Source organism: Danio rerio, chromosome 2, assembly GCF_049306965.1.
Source record: "Danio rerio strain Tuebingen ecotype United States chromosome 2, GRCz12tu, whole genome shotgun sequence".
Taxonomy (NCBI): Eukaryota; Metazoa; Chordata; class Actinopteri; order Cypriniformes; family Danionidae; genus Danio; species Danio rerio.
Genome location: NC_133177.1, coordinates 46,087,331 through 46,107,712, shown reverse-complemented (window position 1 = coordinate 46,107,712; position 20,382 = coordinate 46,087,331). Strand labels below are relative to the sequence as shown.

General features: G+C 35.8%; 1 protein-coding gene across 2 annotated transcripts; it reads left to right on the top strand.

Moving 5' to 3' along the window:
• Positions 1–1,059: 1,059 nt before the first annotated feature.
• Positions 1,060–18,912, top strand: oc90 (otoconin 90). 2 transcript variants are annotated; one of them, NM_001080192.2, is given in 15 exon segments: positions 1,060–1,225; positions 2,681–2,743; positions 2,878–3,067; positions 4,208–4,314; positions 5,148–5,270; positions 5,407–5,472; positions 5,671–5,721; positions 8,036–8,152; positions 8,290–8,406; positions 11,529–11,627; positions 11,714–12,793; positions 15,394–15,492; positions 16,493–16,664; positions 18,028–18,134; positions 18,221–18,912. In NM_001080192.2, coding segments are annotated over 15 exon segments (2,820 nt in total). In that variant the 5' UTR covers positions 1,060–1,182; the 3' UTR covers positions 18,607–18,912.
• The last annotated feature ends 1,470 nt before the right edge of the window (positions 18,913–20,382 follow it).

The following is a 20,382-nucleotide window of genomic DNA, read 5'->3' as shown; positions in this document are numbered from 1 at the left end:
TATGAAAAACGAGTGCATGTTTTTACTAAAACTGATATTGAAATTTTTTTTAAATGCGTGAGCGTGTAAAACAATATAGTTTACAGAAAGAAATGATGAGGTTCTTCTCTAAAGAAGTTGTTACTCCACCCCATTTAAAGCATCATTGTGGGTGTTTTATGTTATAACTAACATGGTTTAAACGATGGATCTGCGACAGAGAAGCTACACAGGTTGTTCTTTTACCTAATGGTGCATCGCACTAAGTTCAGGCGCAAATTACAACTTTAGACTCATCCTACGTTTAGGGTTGACCCTGCAGCCCTGTGTGAAATGAGCAATATTGGCTTTATCACTCTGACTTCTCTCCACCAATCAGCTAGTGTGTGGTGTGTTGTCTGGCACTATATGGCTGTCATCGCGTCATCTGATGCACACTGATGATGAATGAGGAGATTCACCCAATGTGTAAAGCGCTTTTAGTGTCCCGAAAAGCACTGTATAAATGTAAGGAATTATTATGTGCTTTATCTGGATCTATTTAGCTCTTTGTTTCAAATTTCAGGCTTTTACAATGTTTTTCTTAAAAAAATGTCAGGCCAGACTTTCTAAAACCAACCTCAAACTCCATCTTGACTCTTAACAAACTCTTTTATCTAGTCAGCATGAAAATGGTTCACCACTCCTAATATGTTTGAGTGTGGTTTGGGAATTTACTTTAAATCAGAATTGCGCCATAAGTGGAATGAACATTCTAGCTCTATAGAAACCCAGAGAACACAAAGAATCATTTACAACCCCCACTTTCTATCAGTTCCTGTCCACACACAAAGGTCAGTTGTTTGAGTAGGTAAATTACAAGAGGTCATGACCTTTACCCTGGATGAAAGACAGGCATAGGATGTGTGTGTGTGTGTAAGAGCCTACATCATCTCCACTTGTGTGACCTGATACAAACGTAAAGATTGTGTACCTCCTTCAGCTCTGTTACTATGACAGCCTTTTTGCCCTTTGACCATGTCCTAAATAGGCCTTTGTTCATTTTTGGGATTGTTTTCTCGTCTCCTGCACACTCCTGCATTAGAAGACATTGTGAAGTAGAGTTTGGATGTGTGGATGTCTGACCACTGAAAATCTTGATTCATTCACACTGTGCAAGACTCATTGTATGAAAACTGGATTGTACGACTGATTCTTTTAAAGATGAGGATGCTGTATCTTATTTTCCTCTTCGTACTACAGAAAGGTGAGATTATACAAGCATTCTTCTGCCAGGTGAGAGTGGATTCATTACCTTGAAGCTGAAATTTACATGAAAAACACCTTTTAAAATACTCTTTAGTTTCATCAGTGTGCTAGAACGATTTCTGAAAGATCAAAGTATGTTCACACTTTTTTAAATGGGGAATATGCAGAGCTAATGTTTGTCAGCCAATGACAAACTTCCAGTGAAAGCTTAATCTGACTATTTTAAATTTCATAAAGTTCTTTTTAGAGCATCAATGTTGTAATGTCATTAAAATACATTTAGTTAAATAGAGTTAAGCATTCATTTAGTTGTTCAAGCTTAAAACAAAATGAAAGACGTTATCTCCGTCAGTACCAGCAGGTGAGCGCAGAAACTCCATTGAATATACAGGGGTAAAATAAATTATCATACTTTAAAGCCATGGTGGGGGCAAATGGAATTTAATGCAGTGCTTCTTGTCTGGTCTGAGACCCAATTCGTATTGTATATCTTTCAGGCAGTGAAAATAACTGATTTTAAAAGAAATCAGACCTTAAACGTGACGATTTTATAATGGAAGGACAGTTCACTGGAAGCCATAGGGCTGGCTGGCTGAAAATGAAAAGTCTGTGTGCATATACCCCATGGCAGTAACAGTGTACTTTAGTAGAAAATGCAACAATTTAACATTTTTAAAACTGGGCATGTTATTTTTTTTTTAGCAGCTCATCAACCAATAATTCAATGCATGTGTTATTGTAAGTTTTCTTAGGTTTCTTGATATGCTACTTATTTATTGATTTTTATGATGTTTTATTGATTAATTGCTCTGTGCAGTTCCCACCACTGCTGTTTTCTGCCCAGAAACAAATGCCTTCAACTCTGACGAGCTAAATTTGCTATTATCTTTAAAACAATCTGCCAGAATTGTGACTATATCTCAAAATTGGCAGTTTATAGTTTTGATAGCTAATTAACCATTAATTCAATGCATGTGTTATACAGTAAATTTTATAGTAAATTATTTAAATTTTATTCCAAGAGGTTATTTACTTATCTATATTTTTGTTGCTTGACTCAAATATTTAGGTTGATTAGTAGTGAAATAATTTTTATATATTATTTGTATATAATTTACTAAATCAATAAAGAAAACAAATATATGTAGCAATAGCAAATCTTTAAACGTTGAAAGCTTGGTTTAAACTGCACCATTAAAAGAATAATGATTAAACTTTACAACATTCTTTTGTAATTTATGCATTTGTAAAAAATAATAATAATAAATAAATAGTATAGTAGCCTAATACTAAAAACATTACAGCAGTGTTTAGTAAAATATAGTAAAACATTTATAGTAATATTTAAACTTTTACAGTAAAATTTAGAACTAATGTTTAACCAGTGCAGGTTACTTGACATGTTATTTATTGATTTTTATGATTAATTTTATTGATTAATTTCTCCATGCAGTTCACAGCACTGCTGTTTTCTGCCCAGAAACAGATGACCTCAACTCTGACAAGCTTCTGATTGGTAAGTTCAATTAACATAACCAATTAACCACGACAATGTAAGTTAATCGTTAAATGTTTTATACAACTGATGTATAAAACCCCATTTCCCACTGACCGTGACCGTTAAAATACGTGTATATTTATGTCGTACAGGTTGTCTGGGTGTGCGGTTGACCTGGCTGTACGCGGTGTTTGAAGACCTGCGGTCAGTGCTAGAGTTTGCGGTCAGTCTGCGGTGTGAGACTGGACTTTGTCCTGCAGACATCCAGGATCACGGGCATTACTGCAGTAACGCAAACACGCGGGACCTCCAGCAGATACAGCCCGTAGACGCGCTCGACGGGTGAGATGAAGCGGATGAAATTAGACTCGGGAGGGGGTAGAAAGATTTTAAATGGATGTTTTAACTTCACAGTTGAGTCCACACACACCCGCGTGCTTTGACCACACTCATGTCTGTTAGCTGCTTCAGATTGGGTAACGGTAAATAAATTAAATAAAAACATTGCAGACCAAAACAAATAAACACTTTATGTTAATGTAGACGTATTATAAGGTGCACATAATTAGCCTTCAAATATCTTTTACCTTTTTATTTAGTGTACAAAATGCTAAATTTATGAATGACCACAAAACCAGACAAAAGTGTAATTTTTCTGTAACTGAGTAAATGTATACATCACATGAAAGGTAAACAAATTGATGTATGTTTTGTTAGGATTGGACAATATTTGCTCGAGAGGATTTAAACAATCTAAATATTGAGAAAACTGCATTTAAAAATGTCCAAATTAATCTAAATTAACATATTTATTTATAAAATAAACATGCCGGGCAGCTTGGTGGCACAGTGGGTAGCTCAGTCGCCTCCCAGCAAGAAGGTCGCTGGTTTGAACCCCGGCTGGGTCATTTGCCGTTTCTGTGTGGAGTTTGCATGTTGTCCCTGTGTTCGTGTGCGTTTCCTGTGGGTGCTCCGGTTTCCCCAACAAGGCCAAAAACATGCGGTATAGGTGAATTGGGTAAGCTTAAATTGTCTGTAGTGTATGAGTGTTTATGGAAGTTCCCTAGTGATGGGTTGCAGCCGGAAGGGCATCCGCCGTGTAAAACATGTGTTGGATAAGTTTGCGGTTCATTCCGCTGTGGTGACCACAGATTAATGAAGGGACTAAGCCGAAAAGAAAATGAATGAATGAACAATCTTTAGCCTACTTAATATTGTAATGATTTTTGGCATAAAAGAAAAACCTTTTATTTTGGCCCACAAAATTTATTTTTGTACACACACACACACACACACACACACACACACATATATATATATATATATATATATATATATATATATATATATATACATATATATATATACAGTATATATATATATATATATATATATATATATATATATATATATATATATATATATATATATATATATATATATATTGATATGGATGTTGAATTTTAATGTTATTGTGTTTAGGTGTTGTTTTACTCACTTGAGATGTTCACAAGAGCTAAAGGAGAGAAACTGCAGTCGCAGGGCACCATCAAACAACAACTACACCTGCAGCTACAACTCCAGCTGCGGTAAGTATATATTTTCAAAATTTAGATACAGTTTAAAGACTTTTCTTAAGAAAGCTTGTTTCTGATTCACACAAGCATTTTGTAATAGTTTTGTATCATATTTGACTTTGTATTTCAAAATAATGGATTTTTTCCTCTGTATTCTAAGTATATACAAAAAAGAGTACATTTTAACAGTATTTCTCACAATTCTGGCTTTACTTTTTCATATTGTTTAGTTTATATCTCATTATCGCAATTCTAAGAAGGTTAAATTGTGAACTTGTCGTATGAATTTGGTATTATCTTTAAAATAATCTGTCAGAATTGATTATATCTCAAAATTGGCAGTTTATAGTTTATATCTTTTAACTTTATTTTTGTTATTCTAAGAAATTTTACATGAATCTGTCACGTTTTTCCCAGATATAAACTTACATGTGCAATATAGAGAAAAAAGTGTAAATTGTGCAACAACATTCCTTGTTTTTTTATTCTGTTTGTATAAAGAAATGTGTTTGTATGATATTTAAATGTGGTCCAAAAGAACAATCCTATAAAAGTCTATTAAAGTCGTGTGAAAGTCCTATAATTTACATTTGTCCAGATGGACATCTTATACAATAAGATAAAAAATAAAACAAGTTATTACAACTCAATCTTTTCCTTTCCTTTTTTTATTTTGTAATGGAAACAAGCTTCCATTTAGCATGTGACATTACAGACAAGAAGCTAAAATATTTGTACTATAAGTTTAGTGTAAATAAGCATACAGTATGTATACAATATTATTAGGATTTGTTTTGTGGAGAATAAAGTACGCTGAACCAACTTCTGTGTCCAATCTTTTGCAGATATGTTGGATTTCTGTGATGAAGGATTCTGTCGGTGTGATCGAATGGTTATAGACTGCATCAGCTTCAACCGTCCAATCACAAAACAGGACAGAGATAACCAGCTTATCACATCACAGACAGGTAACACTAATAAATCGGAGCATCTTTCTCTTTCACAGGTGTGCACAGTTTTAACAAACAGTGGAAATATGTGGCATATAAAGATATAACATGATAAGATAAGAAAGTGTTTATCTCTCTTATGTGTTCCTTTTAGTTTCTCCCTTTGTGACGGATCTACTTGAAAATGACACCTACATTAGTGATGTGGTCAATGTAACAGGTAAGGCTGTTTAGACCCACAATGGGTCATTCTGTGTGTTGTTTTTATAATTGCTTTAGCTTTGTTGTGTTTTTAAATGTACTTTACTGTATAAATGAATAGATCATCGGCCCACTTGCTTGTCCCAATCCATTAAAAACTATTTGTCTTTAAGTGACATCACAGATTACCTAAATATTTGTGTGGTTTGTGTCTCAGAAAGTGTGGATCTTCCCCTGTCAGACATCGACATGGAGACCATGTTCTACGGTAATTAAAAGAAATGTGTTAATATAAAGCAGCATATTAATGTACATGAATAATTACTTTGTGAACTATTTGAAACATTTATACATTTATGTATAACACTATTAATGAATCTGACATTTGTAAAATGCTAACTACTATCTACTATCAAAATAGGCCGATAGGCAAGGGATAGTCTGCCTTAAGATAAAAACGTAGTTACTGTTTACTTACCCTCAAGTGATTTCAAACCTTTATGAGTTTCTTTATTTTATGAACACTGAAGATCTTTTGAACACAGTTAAAAACCTCTAACCATTGTCTTCCATGGTAGAAAAAATAAATACTATGGATGTCAATGGTTAAAGGTTTCCAGATTTCTTTAAAATATCGTCTTTTGTGCTCAACATACAGTATTTTGAAAAAAAAAGAAAAAAAAAAGCTAAAAATCTAGAACCAATGGCTTCCATAGTATTTGTTTTCCTACTATAGAAATCAATGGTTATAGGTTTTCAGCTTTCTTGAAAATATCTTTAGTGTTCAACAAATTACAAAACTTATATAGGTTTGAAAATGTAAAGGTTTAAATTTTAATACATTTATAGGTTTTTACCTTTATTATGATATAGGAGAGTGTAGATTTCAGACAGAAAAGCATTGGCATTATATTAATAAAACAAATAACAATTCATGAAATGGAAAAGCCAAAGTCTATCTATATCTATAACATATCCACGTAAATAGCAAGAACAAGAACTAAAGTAGATATATTGTTGTTAAAAACATTAACAATAATATTATTTATTGCAATAAATTAATACAATTTAGTGTTAATTGTGGGTAATGAGCTGGCACAGACTAGTATTTATTGAGCTTCGTTAACGTCAGTTAATTAAGATAAAGTTGTTCATTGTTAGTTCTTATTAACTCACAGTTCATTAAAGGGGTGGTGCAGAGTCTATTTTTAAGGCTTAACTGTGTTTACGAAGTGTGCTTGTGCTTCATTTGTAAAAAATCAAGCAATTTTTTTCCACGTATCTTACTTTCATTTTATGCTGGTACTCAGCTAACATGAAATTGACTATCATAATTCCTGGTTCCTCTGAAGGCCCACCCTCAACAAGCTCTGATTGGTCAGCTAACAAATGAACCTCAAGCCTTCAAACTCAGGTCGCTGTGAGCACTTCTGTGCTATATGTCGGTGCACAGAACCATTAGGCTATTGGCGCAGACTGTTTAAATTTTGATTTATGGGTAAACTATTTCTATATATTAAACTATATATTTGTTTGCAGCTTATGATTTGAGGACGTTTTTTTTTGTTTATGCTTTATGAATTAATTATGGGACTGATCTCTTCTCTGACAACATTTAATTTTGAAACAATATGGTGAGTAATTGAATATACATTTACATTAAGTAATTTTGTCCAAAGCGACTTACAATTGAGGAGGCATTCAGTGATTCAACAAGAGGCAACATTCACAAGAAGTGCTAATTATACAAATGAACTATTAAGTAATCAGAGAATTAAGTGCTAGAGTAAAATTTTTTTTTTTTGAGAGAGAGAGAGGAGTGTTTCAACAGGTGGATTGTCAAGCCCACTCACCTGTGTGAAGCACATGTCTTAAATGCACAATGCTTTTTTAGAAATATGGAGGGATTGTAAGGAAGAGTCTGGTGCAAAACCTGCAAAACTGGTTAAGTTTCGGTTAAAGTGTCTGAGAGATGAAAGAGTGTGTTTTCTACAGGTGGTTTGTCAAGCCCTCTCACCAGTGTGAGGCACACTCAGAATTGCATAATGTTTTGAGGTTGTCTTGTGGTGTGGTGGTTGGTGTAATGGGGGGGGATGAACTGCTAACCTGATTTCACCAAGTAGGACATATTCCTGGATAAACATCAATGTTGATCCTAGAACAACATTCCAATCAGCTAATCAGAATTAAGGTATGAGTTTACAGTTTATGTTAAAGTTAGGCTTAACGTTAGGTTTATACACTTCTACATGAGTGATATTCAACTCCAATCATATCAAACTATTGTTCCCCTCTGATTTTGGGAATATAAATATATAATGTTATAGTTAGGTTTAGGGGTGGGTAATAGGTGATGTTCCAGGATCAACATAGTTGTTAATCTAGGATCGCATCATACTTGGCAAATTCTTGACGTGCTGGAGTGTGTTGAATGATACTAGTGTATCAGCAGTCCATGTAGGAATAAGAAGATCAATACACAATATATTACAGAATATACAGACCCAAATCCTGAATATTTTTAGCTTTAAGGATTTAAAATAGCACACAATAAAAACTCCCTTTATTGCTGTATTTGTCAGAAGTAAATGGCACGCTGAATGAGACTATGAGCAACTTCACTAATGAGCTGGTGCCGGTCAACGACTCTCTGAGCAGCAATTTCCAGAGCACAGAGTATCCAGGGATATATCAGTCAGGTAAAGCACTTCACTGAACTTATATTTAGTTTTTTCCATAGCCTAAAGCGTGATTTCACCCCCCTCTTTTATCTCAAGTTCTGGAAACTCCAGTAATCTTAAAAACTTTACTGATCTAAGCTGAACTTCATCTTCAGGTCGAGAGGAGGAGGAGAATGAAGCCGGGGAGAAAGAGCTGGGCAGAAACCCAGACAGAGAAAGCACACTTGAAAGAGAGGAAGAGCCAGTGGAATATGAGGATGGGCTCTCCAATGGTAAGAGCTTTGGTCGGAGCCTTAGATGCAATGTTTTAGTTTGTGCATTTTGAATTTTGCAAGTCACAAACAAATTCATCCCAGCTTCAACATCAAAGTGTTCTGTGCATTTCCAGCACAGTTCAAAAAACTGCTTAATCATATATGATCAAATGTTTCTAAATGACGACCAGCCTTTAAGCTCCATCGCTTGAGTTCAGCTACAACTCTTTAGATTCATTTTTGTTGCTGCTGGCTTCTGAAAGAAAGAAAAGCTATGTATATTATTAATAAAACAATTAACAATTAATGAAATGGAGGAGCCAAAGTCTATCTGTATCTATAGAATATTTAAGTAAATTGAGCAAGAACTAAAGTACACATATTATTGTTAAAAACAATACTGTAAATAAAGGCCGATTTTCAAATTCAGTATGTTTCTACACTTTGAAATTGCAATTAATAAAAAAAAAATTTTTAATGTAATAAAATGTTTGAAAAGCAAAAAGGCTGCACTAATATTCTTGCATGGGGTTAGTTAAGAAGATGTTAATATTATATTAGGTAGCACTTTAAAATAATGGTCCATTAGTTAATGTTTGTTAATGTACAGTATTTATTAGTATTAGCAATATAGTATTTATTCATCTTTGCTAACGTTAGTTCACATTAATTTATTGTTAGGGGTGACACGGTGGCTCAGTGGTTAGCACTTTCACCTCACAGCAAGATGGTCGCTGGTTTGAGTCCCGGCTGGGTCAGTTGACATTTCTGTGTGGAGTTTGCATGTTCTCCCTTTGTTGGCATGGGTTTCCTCAGGGTGCTCTGGTTTCCCCCACAGTCCAAAGACATGCGTTATAAGTTAACTGAATAATCTAAATTGGCTGTTATGAATGAGTGTTTATGGATGTTTCCCAGTACTGGGTTGCAGCTGGAAGGGCATCTACTGTGTAAAGCATATGCTGGATAAGTTGGTGGTTCATTCCGCTGTGGTGACCCCTGATGAATAAAAAGACTAAGCCAAAGGAAAATGAATGAATGAATTAATGTTCAATGTTATTAGTTCATGTTAACTCACAGTTCATTAACTACTCTTAACAAGCGCAACTTTGGATTTTCATAATGGTTTAAGAAATGTTGAACTATACAATTTAAACCACACTGAACTGAACTTAAGCTCTGAAAACTGGACTGGAGTTTCAGTGTACTAGAACATCTGTTAAGCTGCTTTGACACAATCTACATTGTAAAAGTGCTATAGAAATAAACATGAATGATTCCTTCATACTATTTATAAATAAATATTGACTTTAACGTAATTAAAACTCATTTTACTCTTTGGGATTTAACACTATATGAAAGTCCTATGTCTGTTTTATTTATCCTTTGTTTTAAATAGTTCATCCTTGTACAGCACTTTGGTAAACACTCATTGCTTTTTAAAAGCGCTTTATAAATAAGTTTGAACTATTATTAATAAAATGCTCTACTATTATTGTTTATATCTAGTTCATGATAGTAAACACATTAATTAACATTATCAATGGACCATCACTTTAAAGTGTGACTATATATTTCAGTTGAGTTCCTCTATTCATTAGGATAAACCCCTTGAGATGTACCATCTCATTTTTAAGGAGGTCCCACAATCAATCATAATCACATAATACTAACACAAGAAAACAAAAGCAAAACATAAATTACATAACATCCAAAAAGCAACGACAAACAACAAAACAAACATTAACAAAAGGAGAAGTAGTATACATACATACATATACATAGTACAAAAGATGTACAGATCAGTGAATCAAATCACCACATAAACAACAACATCCTCAGGAAAAACAAGTACAGTCCAAAGTAAAATATGACAGCAAAGTTTGCTTAAACACCTTAAGTGATGCAATGGATCAAATGTTAGCAGGTAAATTATTACAATCTATTTGATCCCTAAACATAAAAGCTGTTTTACCAATAGATTTTTTTAAAACAAGGAACAAAAAAATAAGTCTGAACAGAATGTCTAACCTCGATAATTTAAGGAAAAAAACACAAAATATTGTTGTAAATAATTAGGGTACTTAAAATGAAAACAATTAAATGTAAATTGAAGCCTGTGAATATGTCGTCTTGTGTGCAAAGATGGCCATTGCAGTAGATCATACATTATACCAGGTGTCACCAATCTCGGTCCTGGAGGGCCGGTGTCCCTGCAGGGTTTAGCTCCAACTTGCCTCAACACACCTGCCTGGGTGTTTCAAGTATACCTAGTAAGACCTTGATTAGCTTGTTCAGGTGTGTTTGATTAGGGTTGGAGCGAAAATCTGCAGGACACCGGCCCTCCAGGAACAAGTTTGGTGACCCCTGCATTATACAATGATGTGTATAAAAAGAACAACCCAGGACAAATCTGCAAAGTCTATTATATGCTGTATTAAGAGGAGCAAGATCTAATTTCGATGCAGTCTGATAAACAATATAAAAAATTGAAAATATAAATTAAATATTATTTCATTTGGAACACTACATATAAAACAATGTCTAGACAGATGTAAGGTACTAATTCCAAATTTTACTTTTCTCACAATATAATTAATATGTGATTTAAAGGTTAAATAACATGTAATATATATATATATATATATATATATATATATATATATATATATATATATATATATATATATATATATATATATATATATATATATATATATATATATATATATATCAATCAATCATGGGAAAAGCTACTATAAGACATTAAACGGAATATTATTTTAAAATCCAGTCCGTTTTCAGAATTGCTAATGTTAACTGTGTAAATAAAGACAAATACAGCTATAATCATAATGTTGTTACATTTTGAGTTAAGTTTTGATCAACTGAAAAAAGTAAAACATTGAGTTATATTTTTAAGTGAGAAACTCTGTGAACATAAAAAAAATCTAGTTACAGAATTATTATAAACAGTTAAAGCTACTTGAAAGTTTTTACAGGGATTACAAAAAACTTTTAAAACTAACCTCAAGAAACTACAGGCCTATGAAAACCGGTGTTTTATGCATTTTTATTTGTATAACTTTTATAATTTTATGATCTTCAAGACCATCATGATACATATATTTTCTGTATGTTAGTTACTGCTGTGTTGACAACCGAAGAGCCTGCTGGAGACAATGTGGAAGCCCCTACTACCAACAATCCAGTGCAATGGAACAAACTGGACTGGACAAACAGTAAGCCTGTCATATACTAAAAACACAAACTCAAATAGCCTTAAAACATTTGACATTTCTGACTAACATATTTTGTTTTATGACAGATGAGCCGACTGTTAGCATGGCGCTAACAGAATCACAGAATGTCACAGACTTACCAGATAAGAACACACCCCACATGACCCCGCCAACAACATATGTACAAACTCACTCACAACCTGACCATCATCCATTTGACGAAGATGATTATGAGAGTGAAGAAGATAAACTTCAGTTATTCACAAGCAACACTTTAAAACCTACTACACACACTTTTGAACATACTACACTCACACAAACGCACACTACAACTAATTACACACATGGCATCACTAAACCACATGTCGACACACATGTTATAACAGAAGAAGAGAGTGAAGAATCAGGAGAGGAAGGAGAAAAGGAAGTACAATCTACACAGAGCCCTTATATGGTTTTGATGACCACACCCACTAAATTAACAACCAATCAAAGCTCGCATCACAAAACAACCTCGTCAGTGGTGACCAGTAAAAATACAGCAGCTTCTGTGCAGTTTCCCTCTATGAAAGAAAGTGAGGAGAAATACATATCAGATGAAAGTAAGCCAGAGAGCAAGGAAGATGAAGAGACAGAAAAAGAGAGGGATTTATTAGCAGACCCGCCAAACAAGAGTCTAGAAAGCAGCACAGAACAAAACTACAAATTAAGCACAACAAAACCAACAACTCCAACTCAAAAAATGGACAAGGAAGAGAGTAAGGAAGATTTACAAAGTCATGAAGAGGATGATAAATCAACCACAAGCCAAACCACCACCATCCCATATAGGGTGAGCCAGATTAGTCCGTTCAGTTGGGTCATTCCAGCACCGATCCCTAAACCTGTGGTTCATAGTGTATCACCAGCACCAACAGTGGTAAAACCAACTACGAACCACAAGAGCACAACTGTGGTTCCTCAAAAGCCCATCAGCACACGGACCACAACATCAGGACGAGCTACTGTTGAAACCATCAGTCATCCTCAGAAACCTCCCCATCCAATCACTGATCGGTCACCCTCATTGACCACTACGGAACGGCAGGAGTCTGCTGAGGAAGAGGAGGAGGAGGAGGAGGAAGAAAAAGAGCCCTCTGACAGCTCTCAGGAATCTAAGAAAATTGGTAAGAGTGATAAATCTGATACTCGTTCATGCATTTTCCTTTGGCTTAGTCCCTTATTTATTAGGGTTTGCCACTGCGGAATGCCCTTCCAGCTGCAACACATTACTGGGAAACACCCATACACTCTCACATTCACACACGTTCGTTTGCCAATTTAGTTAATCCAATTCACTTATAGCGCATGTCTTTGGACTGTGGGGGAAACACCTGGAGGAAACCCACACGAACACGGGGACAACATGCAAACTCCACACAGAAATGCCAACTGGCCCAGGCTGGGACTTAACCCAGCGACATTCTTGCTGTGATGTGACAGTGCTAATCACTGAGCCACCGTTAAATAATTTGATTTACCAGTGGTAAATTGGTATTGGGGGTTAAAGTTAAGACAATTCCATTTGCTTTGAGAGGGGAGTCCAGAGTTAATCAACCTGCCATGAAGGGCCAATATGGGCAATTCCTAATTTTGGATGGACAGTATCCTGCACACATTTTAACAAGTTAAAAGTAAAGGTCTTTATGGGACCATTTGACCACTGAGAAATTTCTCTTGCCGTAAATCTGGTTGATGAATATGGCGCGATATGCAGCATTACTGGCAAACTTTCGCTTATCAAGTTTGCTCACTGCATTTACAGCTCTGGTGTCGTGCTATTATGCATCACGTTTTAAATTTTAGGCAATTAGTTATATAAAAAAAGCCTAAATAATTTTAAGCCTTTAAATAATTTAATAATTTAAACACAGCAATTGAACAGAAATGCAGTAAAATTATTTTATTAGCCTGACAAAATAAACTTTATATTTCCATTTCAATTTAGTTTCAATATATGTTTTTACTAATAAATAAATTAAATAGTAATAGGCATATTGTCCAATCTAAATTGGTATTTATTTTAGTTAAAAGCTGATATTTTGCCAAACTGCTGATTTAACTTTCGGTTTTGGGATGAGAGCGTCAGTTTTAAAACACAGGTTGGCAAGAAAAAGACCACTCGAAACACATAATAAATTTATTTAACATTTCAACCCACAATGATGAAGGATAAAAAGTAAGGCGTAGCATTGGGAAAAAGTGAGCCACCAACCTGAGACCTGAGCAGGGTTGGGTCCAAAACTATGAGTGCCTCGGACATGGGTTGGGTTTAGTGATTGAGGGTTATTTAATTTAATTTAGACTATATGTTTATACTTGACATGACCTAAAATGTTTTAGATTAATTAAACGTCAAGCAAATTAAAGAGATACTTCACCGCAAACAGAAAAATCCTTTACTCACCCTTACTTACATTTACTTACCCATTACTTAACTTGTCACAAAACTCTTTTATTTATTTTTTTGTTAAACATAAATAATGCTGAAAACCTACAATCAGGGAGTTCAATAGTATTTTTTTCTTGCTATGGAAGTCAATGGTTACAGGTTTCTTACATTTTTTTAAATATCTTTTATGCTCAGCAGCAAAGGGAAATTCATTAAGGCTTGTAAATCTTAATTTTGCAGTAAACTACAGTATCTCTTGCATGTTCATGCAGGTCATTTCTTTTTTGTGTGCAACAGAGATGAGGTAACAAAACAACACTTTTGAATCCATGATTTATTAACCTATAAATTAAAATTTTGGGCATCACAGTGGCGAAGTGGGTGGCACGATTGCCTCACAGCAAGACGGTCACTGGTTTGAGCCTCAGCCGGGTCAGTTGGCATTTCTGTGTAGAGTTTGCATTAAACAACAGTTATGTAAAACATATGCTGGATAAGTTGACAGTTTATTCGGCTGTGGCGACCCCTTATTAATAAAGGGACTAAGACGAAAAAAAAATTATGAATGAATGAAAATGTAACTTTTATCTAGCTAGCGCCGATAGTGGTCACAGTTAAAAAGCAAATTCAGAAATAGTTTAGTCAGGCAGGCAATAATCAAATGTTATAATAAAGGATTAAACTAAACGAATAAATGGAACAATGTGAGCAGTGACTATATCAGTCAGCCTGACCACAGAAATCTTTTTATTTATTTATTTATTTTTACTGACTTCAGGCTTTGCACGCGTCAATGCATTTACATTCAGATACAAGTAGAATTTGAAAACAAAAAAAAACAACAACAGACTATCAGGTTGGCTTGCATTTGGGCCTAATTTTATTATGTCTGTCTCAGGTCAAGACTTACTTTATAAAAATTCAGGTATGCATGTGTTCATGTTCAGGTATAGGAAGTGATTTGGATTGATTTGGTTGGAAAGACCTCTAGTCAGAAGACCTCGATTAGCTTTTTTAATCTGTATATATGAATTAAGGTTGGATCTCAGCTGTGCAGGACAGTGACACTCCAGGAGCAGGTCTGGACAAATTTTGCCAAAAAGAACACTACTGGGATCAGCCAAACTTGTTCATAACCTACGCATAGAATCAAAGACAAAACATTGGTTGATGATAATTCTGATCTGAATATCTAATTGGCTGATTGATATGGTAATGCTGTACTAGGATGTTTTTCCAAGGACATGTCCTGCTTGAGTAAATTGCATTAAGCTATTCTCCAAACACGTCTAGACTCCAGAGACAACAGTCTGTGTGTTTGTGTGTGTTTTCCAGAGTCTCTTCGGGTCCGGGGACGAGCGCTGCCGTTTTTTACTTTGTCTCTGTTGGAAGCAGCTGGACTCACAGATTTGCAGCAGCAAAAAGACTCTGAGGGTGAGTTATTTAGAGAGAGAAATGAAATGCACATATGTTGACAAAAAAATGCCCTTAAAACGATAGTTCACCTAAAACTGAGAATTCTGTTAATGTTAACTTATCCTTCACTTGTCACAAACCTGTTTGAGTTTCTTTCCTCTGTTGAACACAAAGGATGATATCTTGAAGAAAGCAGGAAACCTGTAACCACTGACCTTCATAGAATGTGTTTTTTCTACTATGTAAGCCAACAGGGCTACAGGTTTTCATTTTTCTTCAAAAATGTCTTCTTTTAGAAAAAAATGAAACTCATAATGGCTTGGAACCAAGTGTGTGGGTAAATAGAGTAAATATATATATTTTTTGTTGGCTGAACTATTGCCTTAAAAGGCGGTCTGAAATCAAAATCTACAATGTTTATTTCGCTTGCGCACATTGTTGTTCTTCAGGTGAACAATTAATCTGTGCAAGTTAATCCACTAAAACTGAAATAATGTGCAAAAGAAAGCTCCGCCCCTACTCAATATTAAATACTTTTTAAATAATAAATTTAAATACTTTTAAAATACCATGACATAAATACATGACATAAAGCATAAATGATGGAGTGTCTAAAATTGCATATATAAAATGTAAGAAACAGTATGCGAGATGAGTAGTGTCTATTCATAGTATCAGAAAAACAGAGAGGTGTTTGAATGACCTCTGTAGTGCGCATCCAATGGACACTACTATCCCATGAGATAATTTATGGGAATGGGAGTCAAGCAAATGGCAAATTCCATTCATTCTACTTACATTTATACTATATACGTGGAATGTAGTTTTCTGACAGTTTCAAATTTAGCATCTACATGAGAAGTATGAGATTTTTGACAATTTTGAGTATTGAAGGATTAAATAAAAAACTTATTTACAAAACCATACCTATAATGCACTAATCTGAATTAAGTTACATGTATGAATTGTAGGTCTTTTATTTCAATGTCTCAAAAAACAAATGTGTGTGTGTTTGTAGAGTGTAGCATGTCTTTCCTCCAGTACAGCGCATCTGGACGGGTGTGGAGGGATATGTCTGCTCTAGGAGAAATGTTACACTGTCTGACCGGACGATGCCCTCATGAGTATCAACACTACGGTTGCTACTGTGGTCAGCAGGGGACAGGACAACCAGTGGACCGACTGGACCGGTCAGAACACACAAAATTTACTCACAAAACTGCTAATAGTTTAACTTAAAGTACACTTGGATTTTTTTATTTTTTTTTTACTTATAATTCATCCTAAAGGGTCGGTTTACAGTGTCAATGATGCAAAAAATAAATAAATAAATAAAATACAAAGAGTACCTCTCAAGCTCTATCAGGTTGGATGGGAAGCAACGATGTACAGCCAGTTTCAGATCTCTCCAGAGATGTTCAATAGAATTTAGTTCTGGGCTCTGGCTGGGCCACTCAAGGACATTCACTAAATTGTTGTGAAGCCACTCCATTGACATTTTGGCAGTGTGCTTTGGGTCATTGGGTCAAACGCACTCTGAAGCAGGTTTTCATTAAGGATGTCTCTGTACATTGCTGCATTCATCTCTACCTCTATCCTGACTAGTCTTCTTGTTCCTGCTGCTGAAAAACATCCCCAACAGCATGATGTTTCCACCACCATGCTTCTCTGTAGGGATGGTATTAGCCTGCTGATGAGCGGTGCCTGTTTTCTCCAAACGTAACGCCCGGCATTCACTCCAAAGAGTTCAATATTAGTCTCATCAGACCAGAGAATTTTGTTTCTTATGGTCTAAGAATCCTTCAGATCCTTTTAGAAAATTCCTGGCAGGGAGTGGCTTCTGTCTGGACACTACCATACAGGCCTGATTGGTGGATTGCTGCACAGATGGTAGTCCTTCTGTAAGGTTCTCCTCTCTTCACAGAAGAACGCTGGAGCTTAGACAGAGTGACCATCGGGTAATTGATCACCTTCCTGACTAAGGCCCTTCTTCCCCGATCACTTAGCTTAGATGTCCGGCCAGCCCTAGGAATCCCGGTGGTTTCAAACATCTTCCACTTACAGATGATGGAGGCCACTGTGTTTATTGGGATTTTCAGAGCAGCAGAAATTTTTCTGTAACCTTCCCCAGCCTTGATGCAATCCTGTCTCAGAGGTCTACAGGCAATTCCTTTGTCTTCATGCTTGGTTTGTGCTTTGACATGCACTGTCAACCCTGGGACCTTATATAAACCTTATACTGTAAATGTACCTATAAAGTACCAACGTGCACTGGTAAAATGCAAAAGTATACCTTTAAAGTACCAATGTGCATATGTACATTACAAAAGTGTTCCTTTTGAAAAGGTACCACACCAATGGCAGGTTTTGTACCTTTATTTGTATAGTGTATAATATTTAATTTTCCTGGTATTTACTATTTTATTTGATGTTTTTTTCAAAAGCATTTTAGAATATTTCCAATTTAACCTGGCTTGTGACTAGTCTAATGTGTGAATGCAGTGCTGGGTGTGTTTGTGTCCTGACTGTCCTTGGCGTTTATCTCTGTATCAGGTGTTGTTTTCTGCAGCAGTGCTGTCTGGAGCAGCTCAGTGTGTTTGGCTGCAGGACAAACAGAAAACTCAACGCTCACATCAGCTGCCACAAAGCAAAACCTCAATGTATGACACACACACACACACAAAAGAGCATTCATGCACAACACCACTTGTCTGGCATGTTGCTAATTGAGTTATTGATTCTGCAGGTTTCGGAGTGAGTGTGTGTGACCGGCTGCAGTGTGTTTGTGATCGCTCCACTGCTGAATGCATGGCGGCGTCACACTTTAACAGCTCCGCCAGCTCCTCATGCTCCGGGCCCCGCCCACTGTGTCTCCGCACGGCTCATTCGTCAGCACAGTCGACCAATCAGGAGTCCAGCGAGGAGAGCGATGAAATAAGCCAATCACAGCCTCAGATCAACACACAATCAGACACAGTTGACAGAAAACCCACACAAAGCAAACCACAACAGGACGTCAGAGAAGAAGAGGAAGACGAAGAAGGAAAGGAGAAAGAGGAAGAAGAAGAGGAGGAAAAGGAACAAGAGGAAGAAGAGGAGGAAAAGGAACAAGAGGAAGAAGAGGAGCAGTAGAAGGAGGTGTTTTTGTCATTTTGCTATTTTCAGGCAGCTCTTGATGATGTTATACACATTTAATGAAAAGTTTAGTATTCAGTGAAGATCTGCTGGTTTTTGACCTACTGAAAGACCTTTTATATTCGGCTGTTTAATTAAAGAATAAAGGCATTTATTGTTCAGATAAAATGATAGAATGTTGATAAAATATGTTGATTTCTGTAAAGAGAAATGTTGAATATATATTAGTAAATTGAACTTTTATGCTTTTACATTTTTATATTAATATTTCGGTTTTATTATCAGTAAATTTAGTACCTCAAATGAAGCCTATTACATTTGGTTGTCAAGACACTACTTTCAAATAAAAATTTTTTGTTTAGTATATTTTCACAACCAAGGGTCAGTGTACACTAACAACACTCCCCATGAATGTAAATGTGGCCAAATTAACCCAAAGGCTAGATTTCATTAGTAGCCATTTTATATAGGCCTTAAAACAACAAAATTACAGATGAAAATAAACAAATGTATATATGTGTATATATGTACACATTATATATATATATATATATATATATATATATATATATATATATATATATATATATATATATATATATTTATATACAGTTGAAGTCTAAGTGCCTTAGTGTCCCACCAGTGACAATATAAAGCCATATCGCACTGCTACGAGTGTGATATTGCGTTTATACAACAGTTATCGGCATAAACGTGTATATAAAAACAATAGTTTTTCTCAGTCTTTGTTGCATTTCTCACAACACTACTTACATTTGCACAACAGTTAATGCATTTCTTAAAACAATTAGTCATTTGTGTACATCCCAGTAGCAGTTTCTCATTCTTCTCAACAAATAGCAAATGCTTTCGGACATGCATCAATTGCTTTCATACAACTGTCTGCTATTTAGAACATTATCATTTGCTTATGTCATGTCAGTCAAAATGAACTAAACTTGTAAATGCTGAATAGTCATTCCATATAACTTCCATATAACTTCCGGAAAGGAAGAGTAGCCAATAGCGTTAGAGATAACAAGTAAACCAAGTCCCGCCCCAGGACTGACAAAAATCCGAAATGTTTCGCGCGAGCAGAGAGAAAAACCAGCGAGCGAGCGGAGAGAACTGATCGCGCGCGCGCGCTGTAGGCATGACCTCGCTCGCGAGAGCGTACATCGTGCGCACAGATGATGATGTGCGCGTGCGGGACTTGTTTTCTCACGCTGGATTAGTTGAGCGCGCGCGTGAAGATCCCCTGTGCGCTCGTGAGCTGTAGTTTTCTCGCGTGTAGACCTGTAATCTGCTCACGGTTCACTTCTCCTCGCGCGCAAACATCACCGCTGTGCGCGATTAATATTGGCATTGATATGCCGCCATAATTTGCAAGCTAGAGAAAACAAGAAGGCAACCAATTTATTCGCTCTTACTTACACTTGTGAAATGGAGGAAGAAACTGATCCACGGTGCACTGATCCATGTACTGACATAGTCCCCAACATCAGTAGTCTTTTCTGATCCTTACTTCATCAAACAGTCAACGAATGCCCCGTTGTAAGCGTGTAGACTCCACAAGCACTCAAACTGCACAAGGCTGGGGCTATAATGCCTGGGTAATTTTGCAAAAATAAACCTCAACCACCGACTCTTCACAGTTTCATCTTTGGGTCCCTCACACTTCCAATAATATCCTGCTGAGCACAGCGTTGAATCAACTGGCGTCTGCTACAGTGCGTGTCTAGCCTCTTTTTCTTTGCTACTGTGCTAGTGGGC

What these genes read in the sequence shown, in the direction of transcription:
- oc90 (XM_073920162.1), top strand. Translation starts at nt 3,395, where the DNA reads ATGTATACATCACATGAAAG. An exon ending in CATGGAGACCATGTTCTACG is followed by an intron (nt 5,722 to 8,035) that starts GTAATTAAAAGA and finishes TGTATTTGTCAG; the next exon opens with AAGTAAATGGCACGCTGAAT. An exon ending in CCACAAAGCAAAACCTCAAT is followed by an intron (nt 18,135 to 18,220) that starts GTATGACACACA and finishes TTGATTCTGCAG; the next exon opens with GTTTCGGAGTGAGTGTGTGT.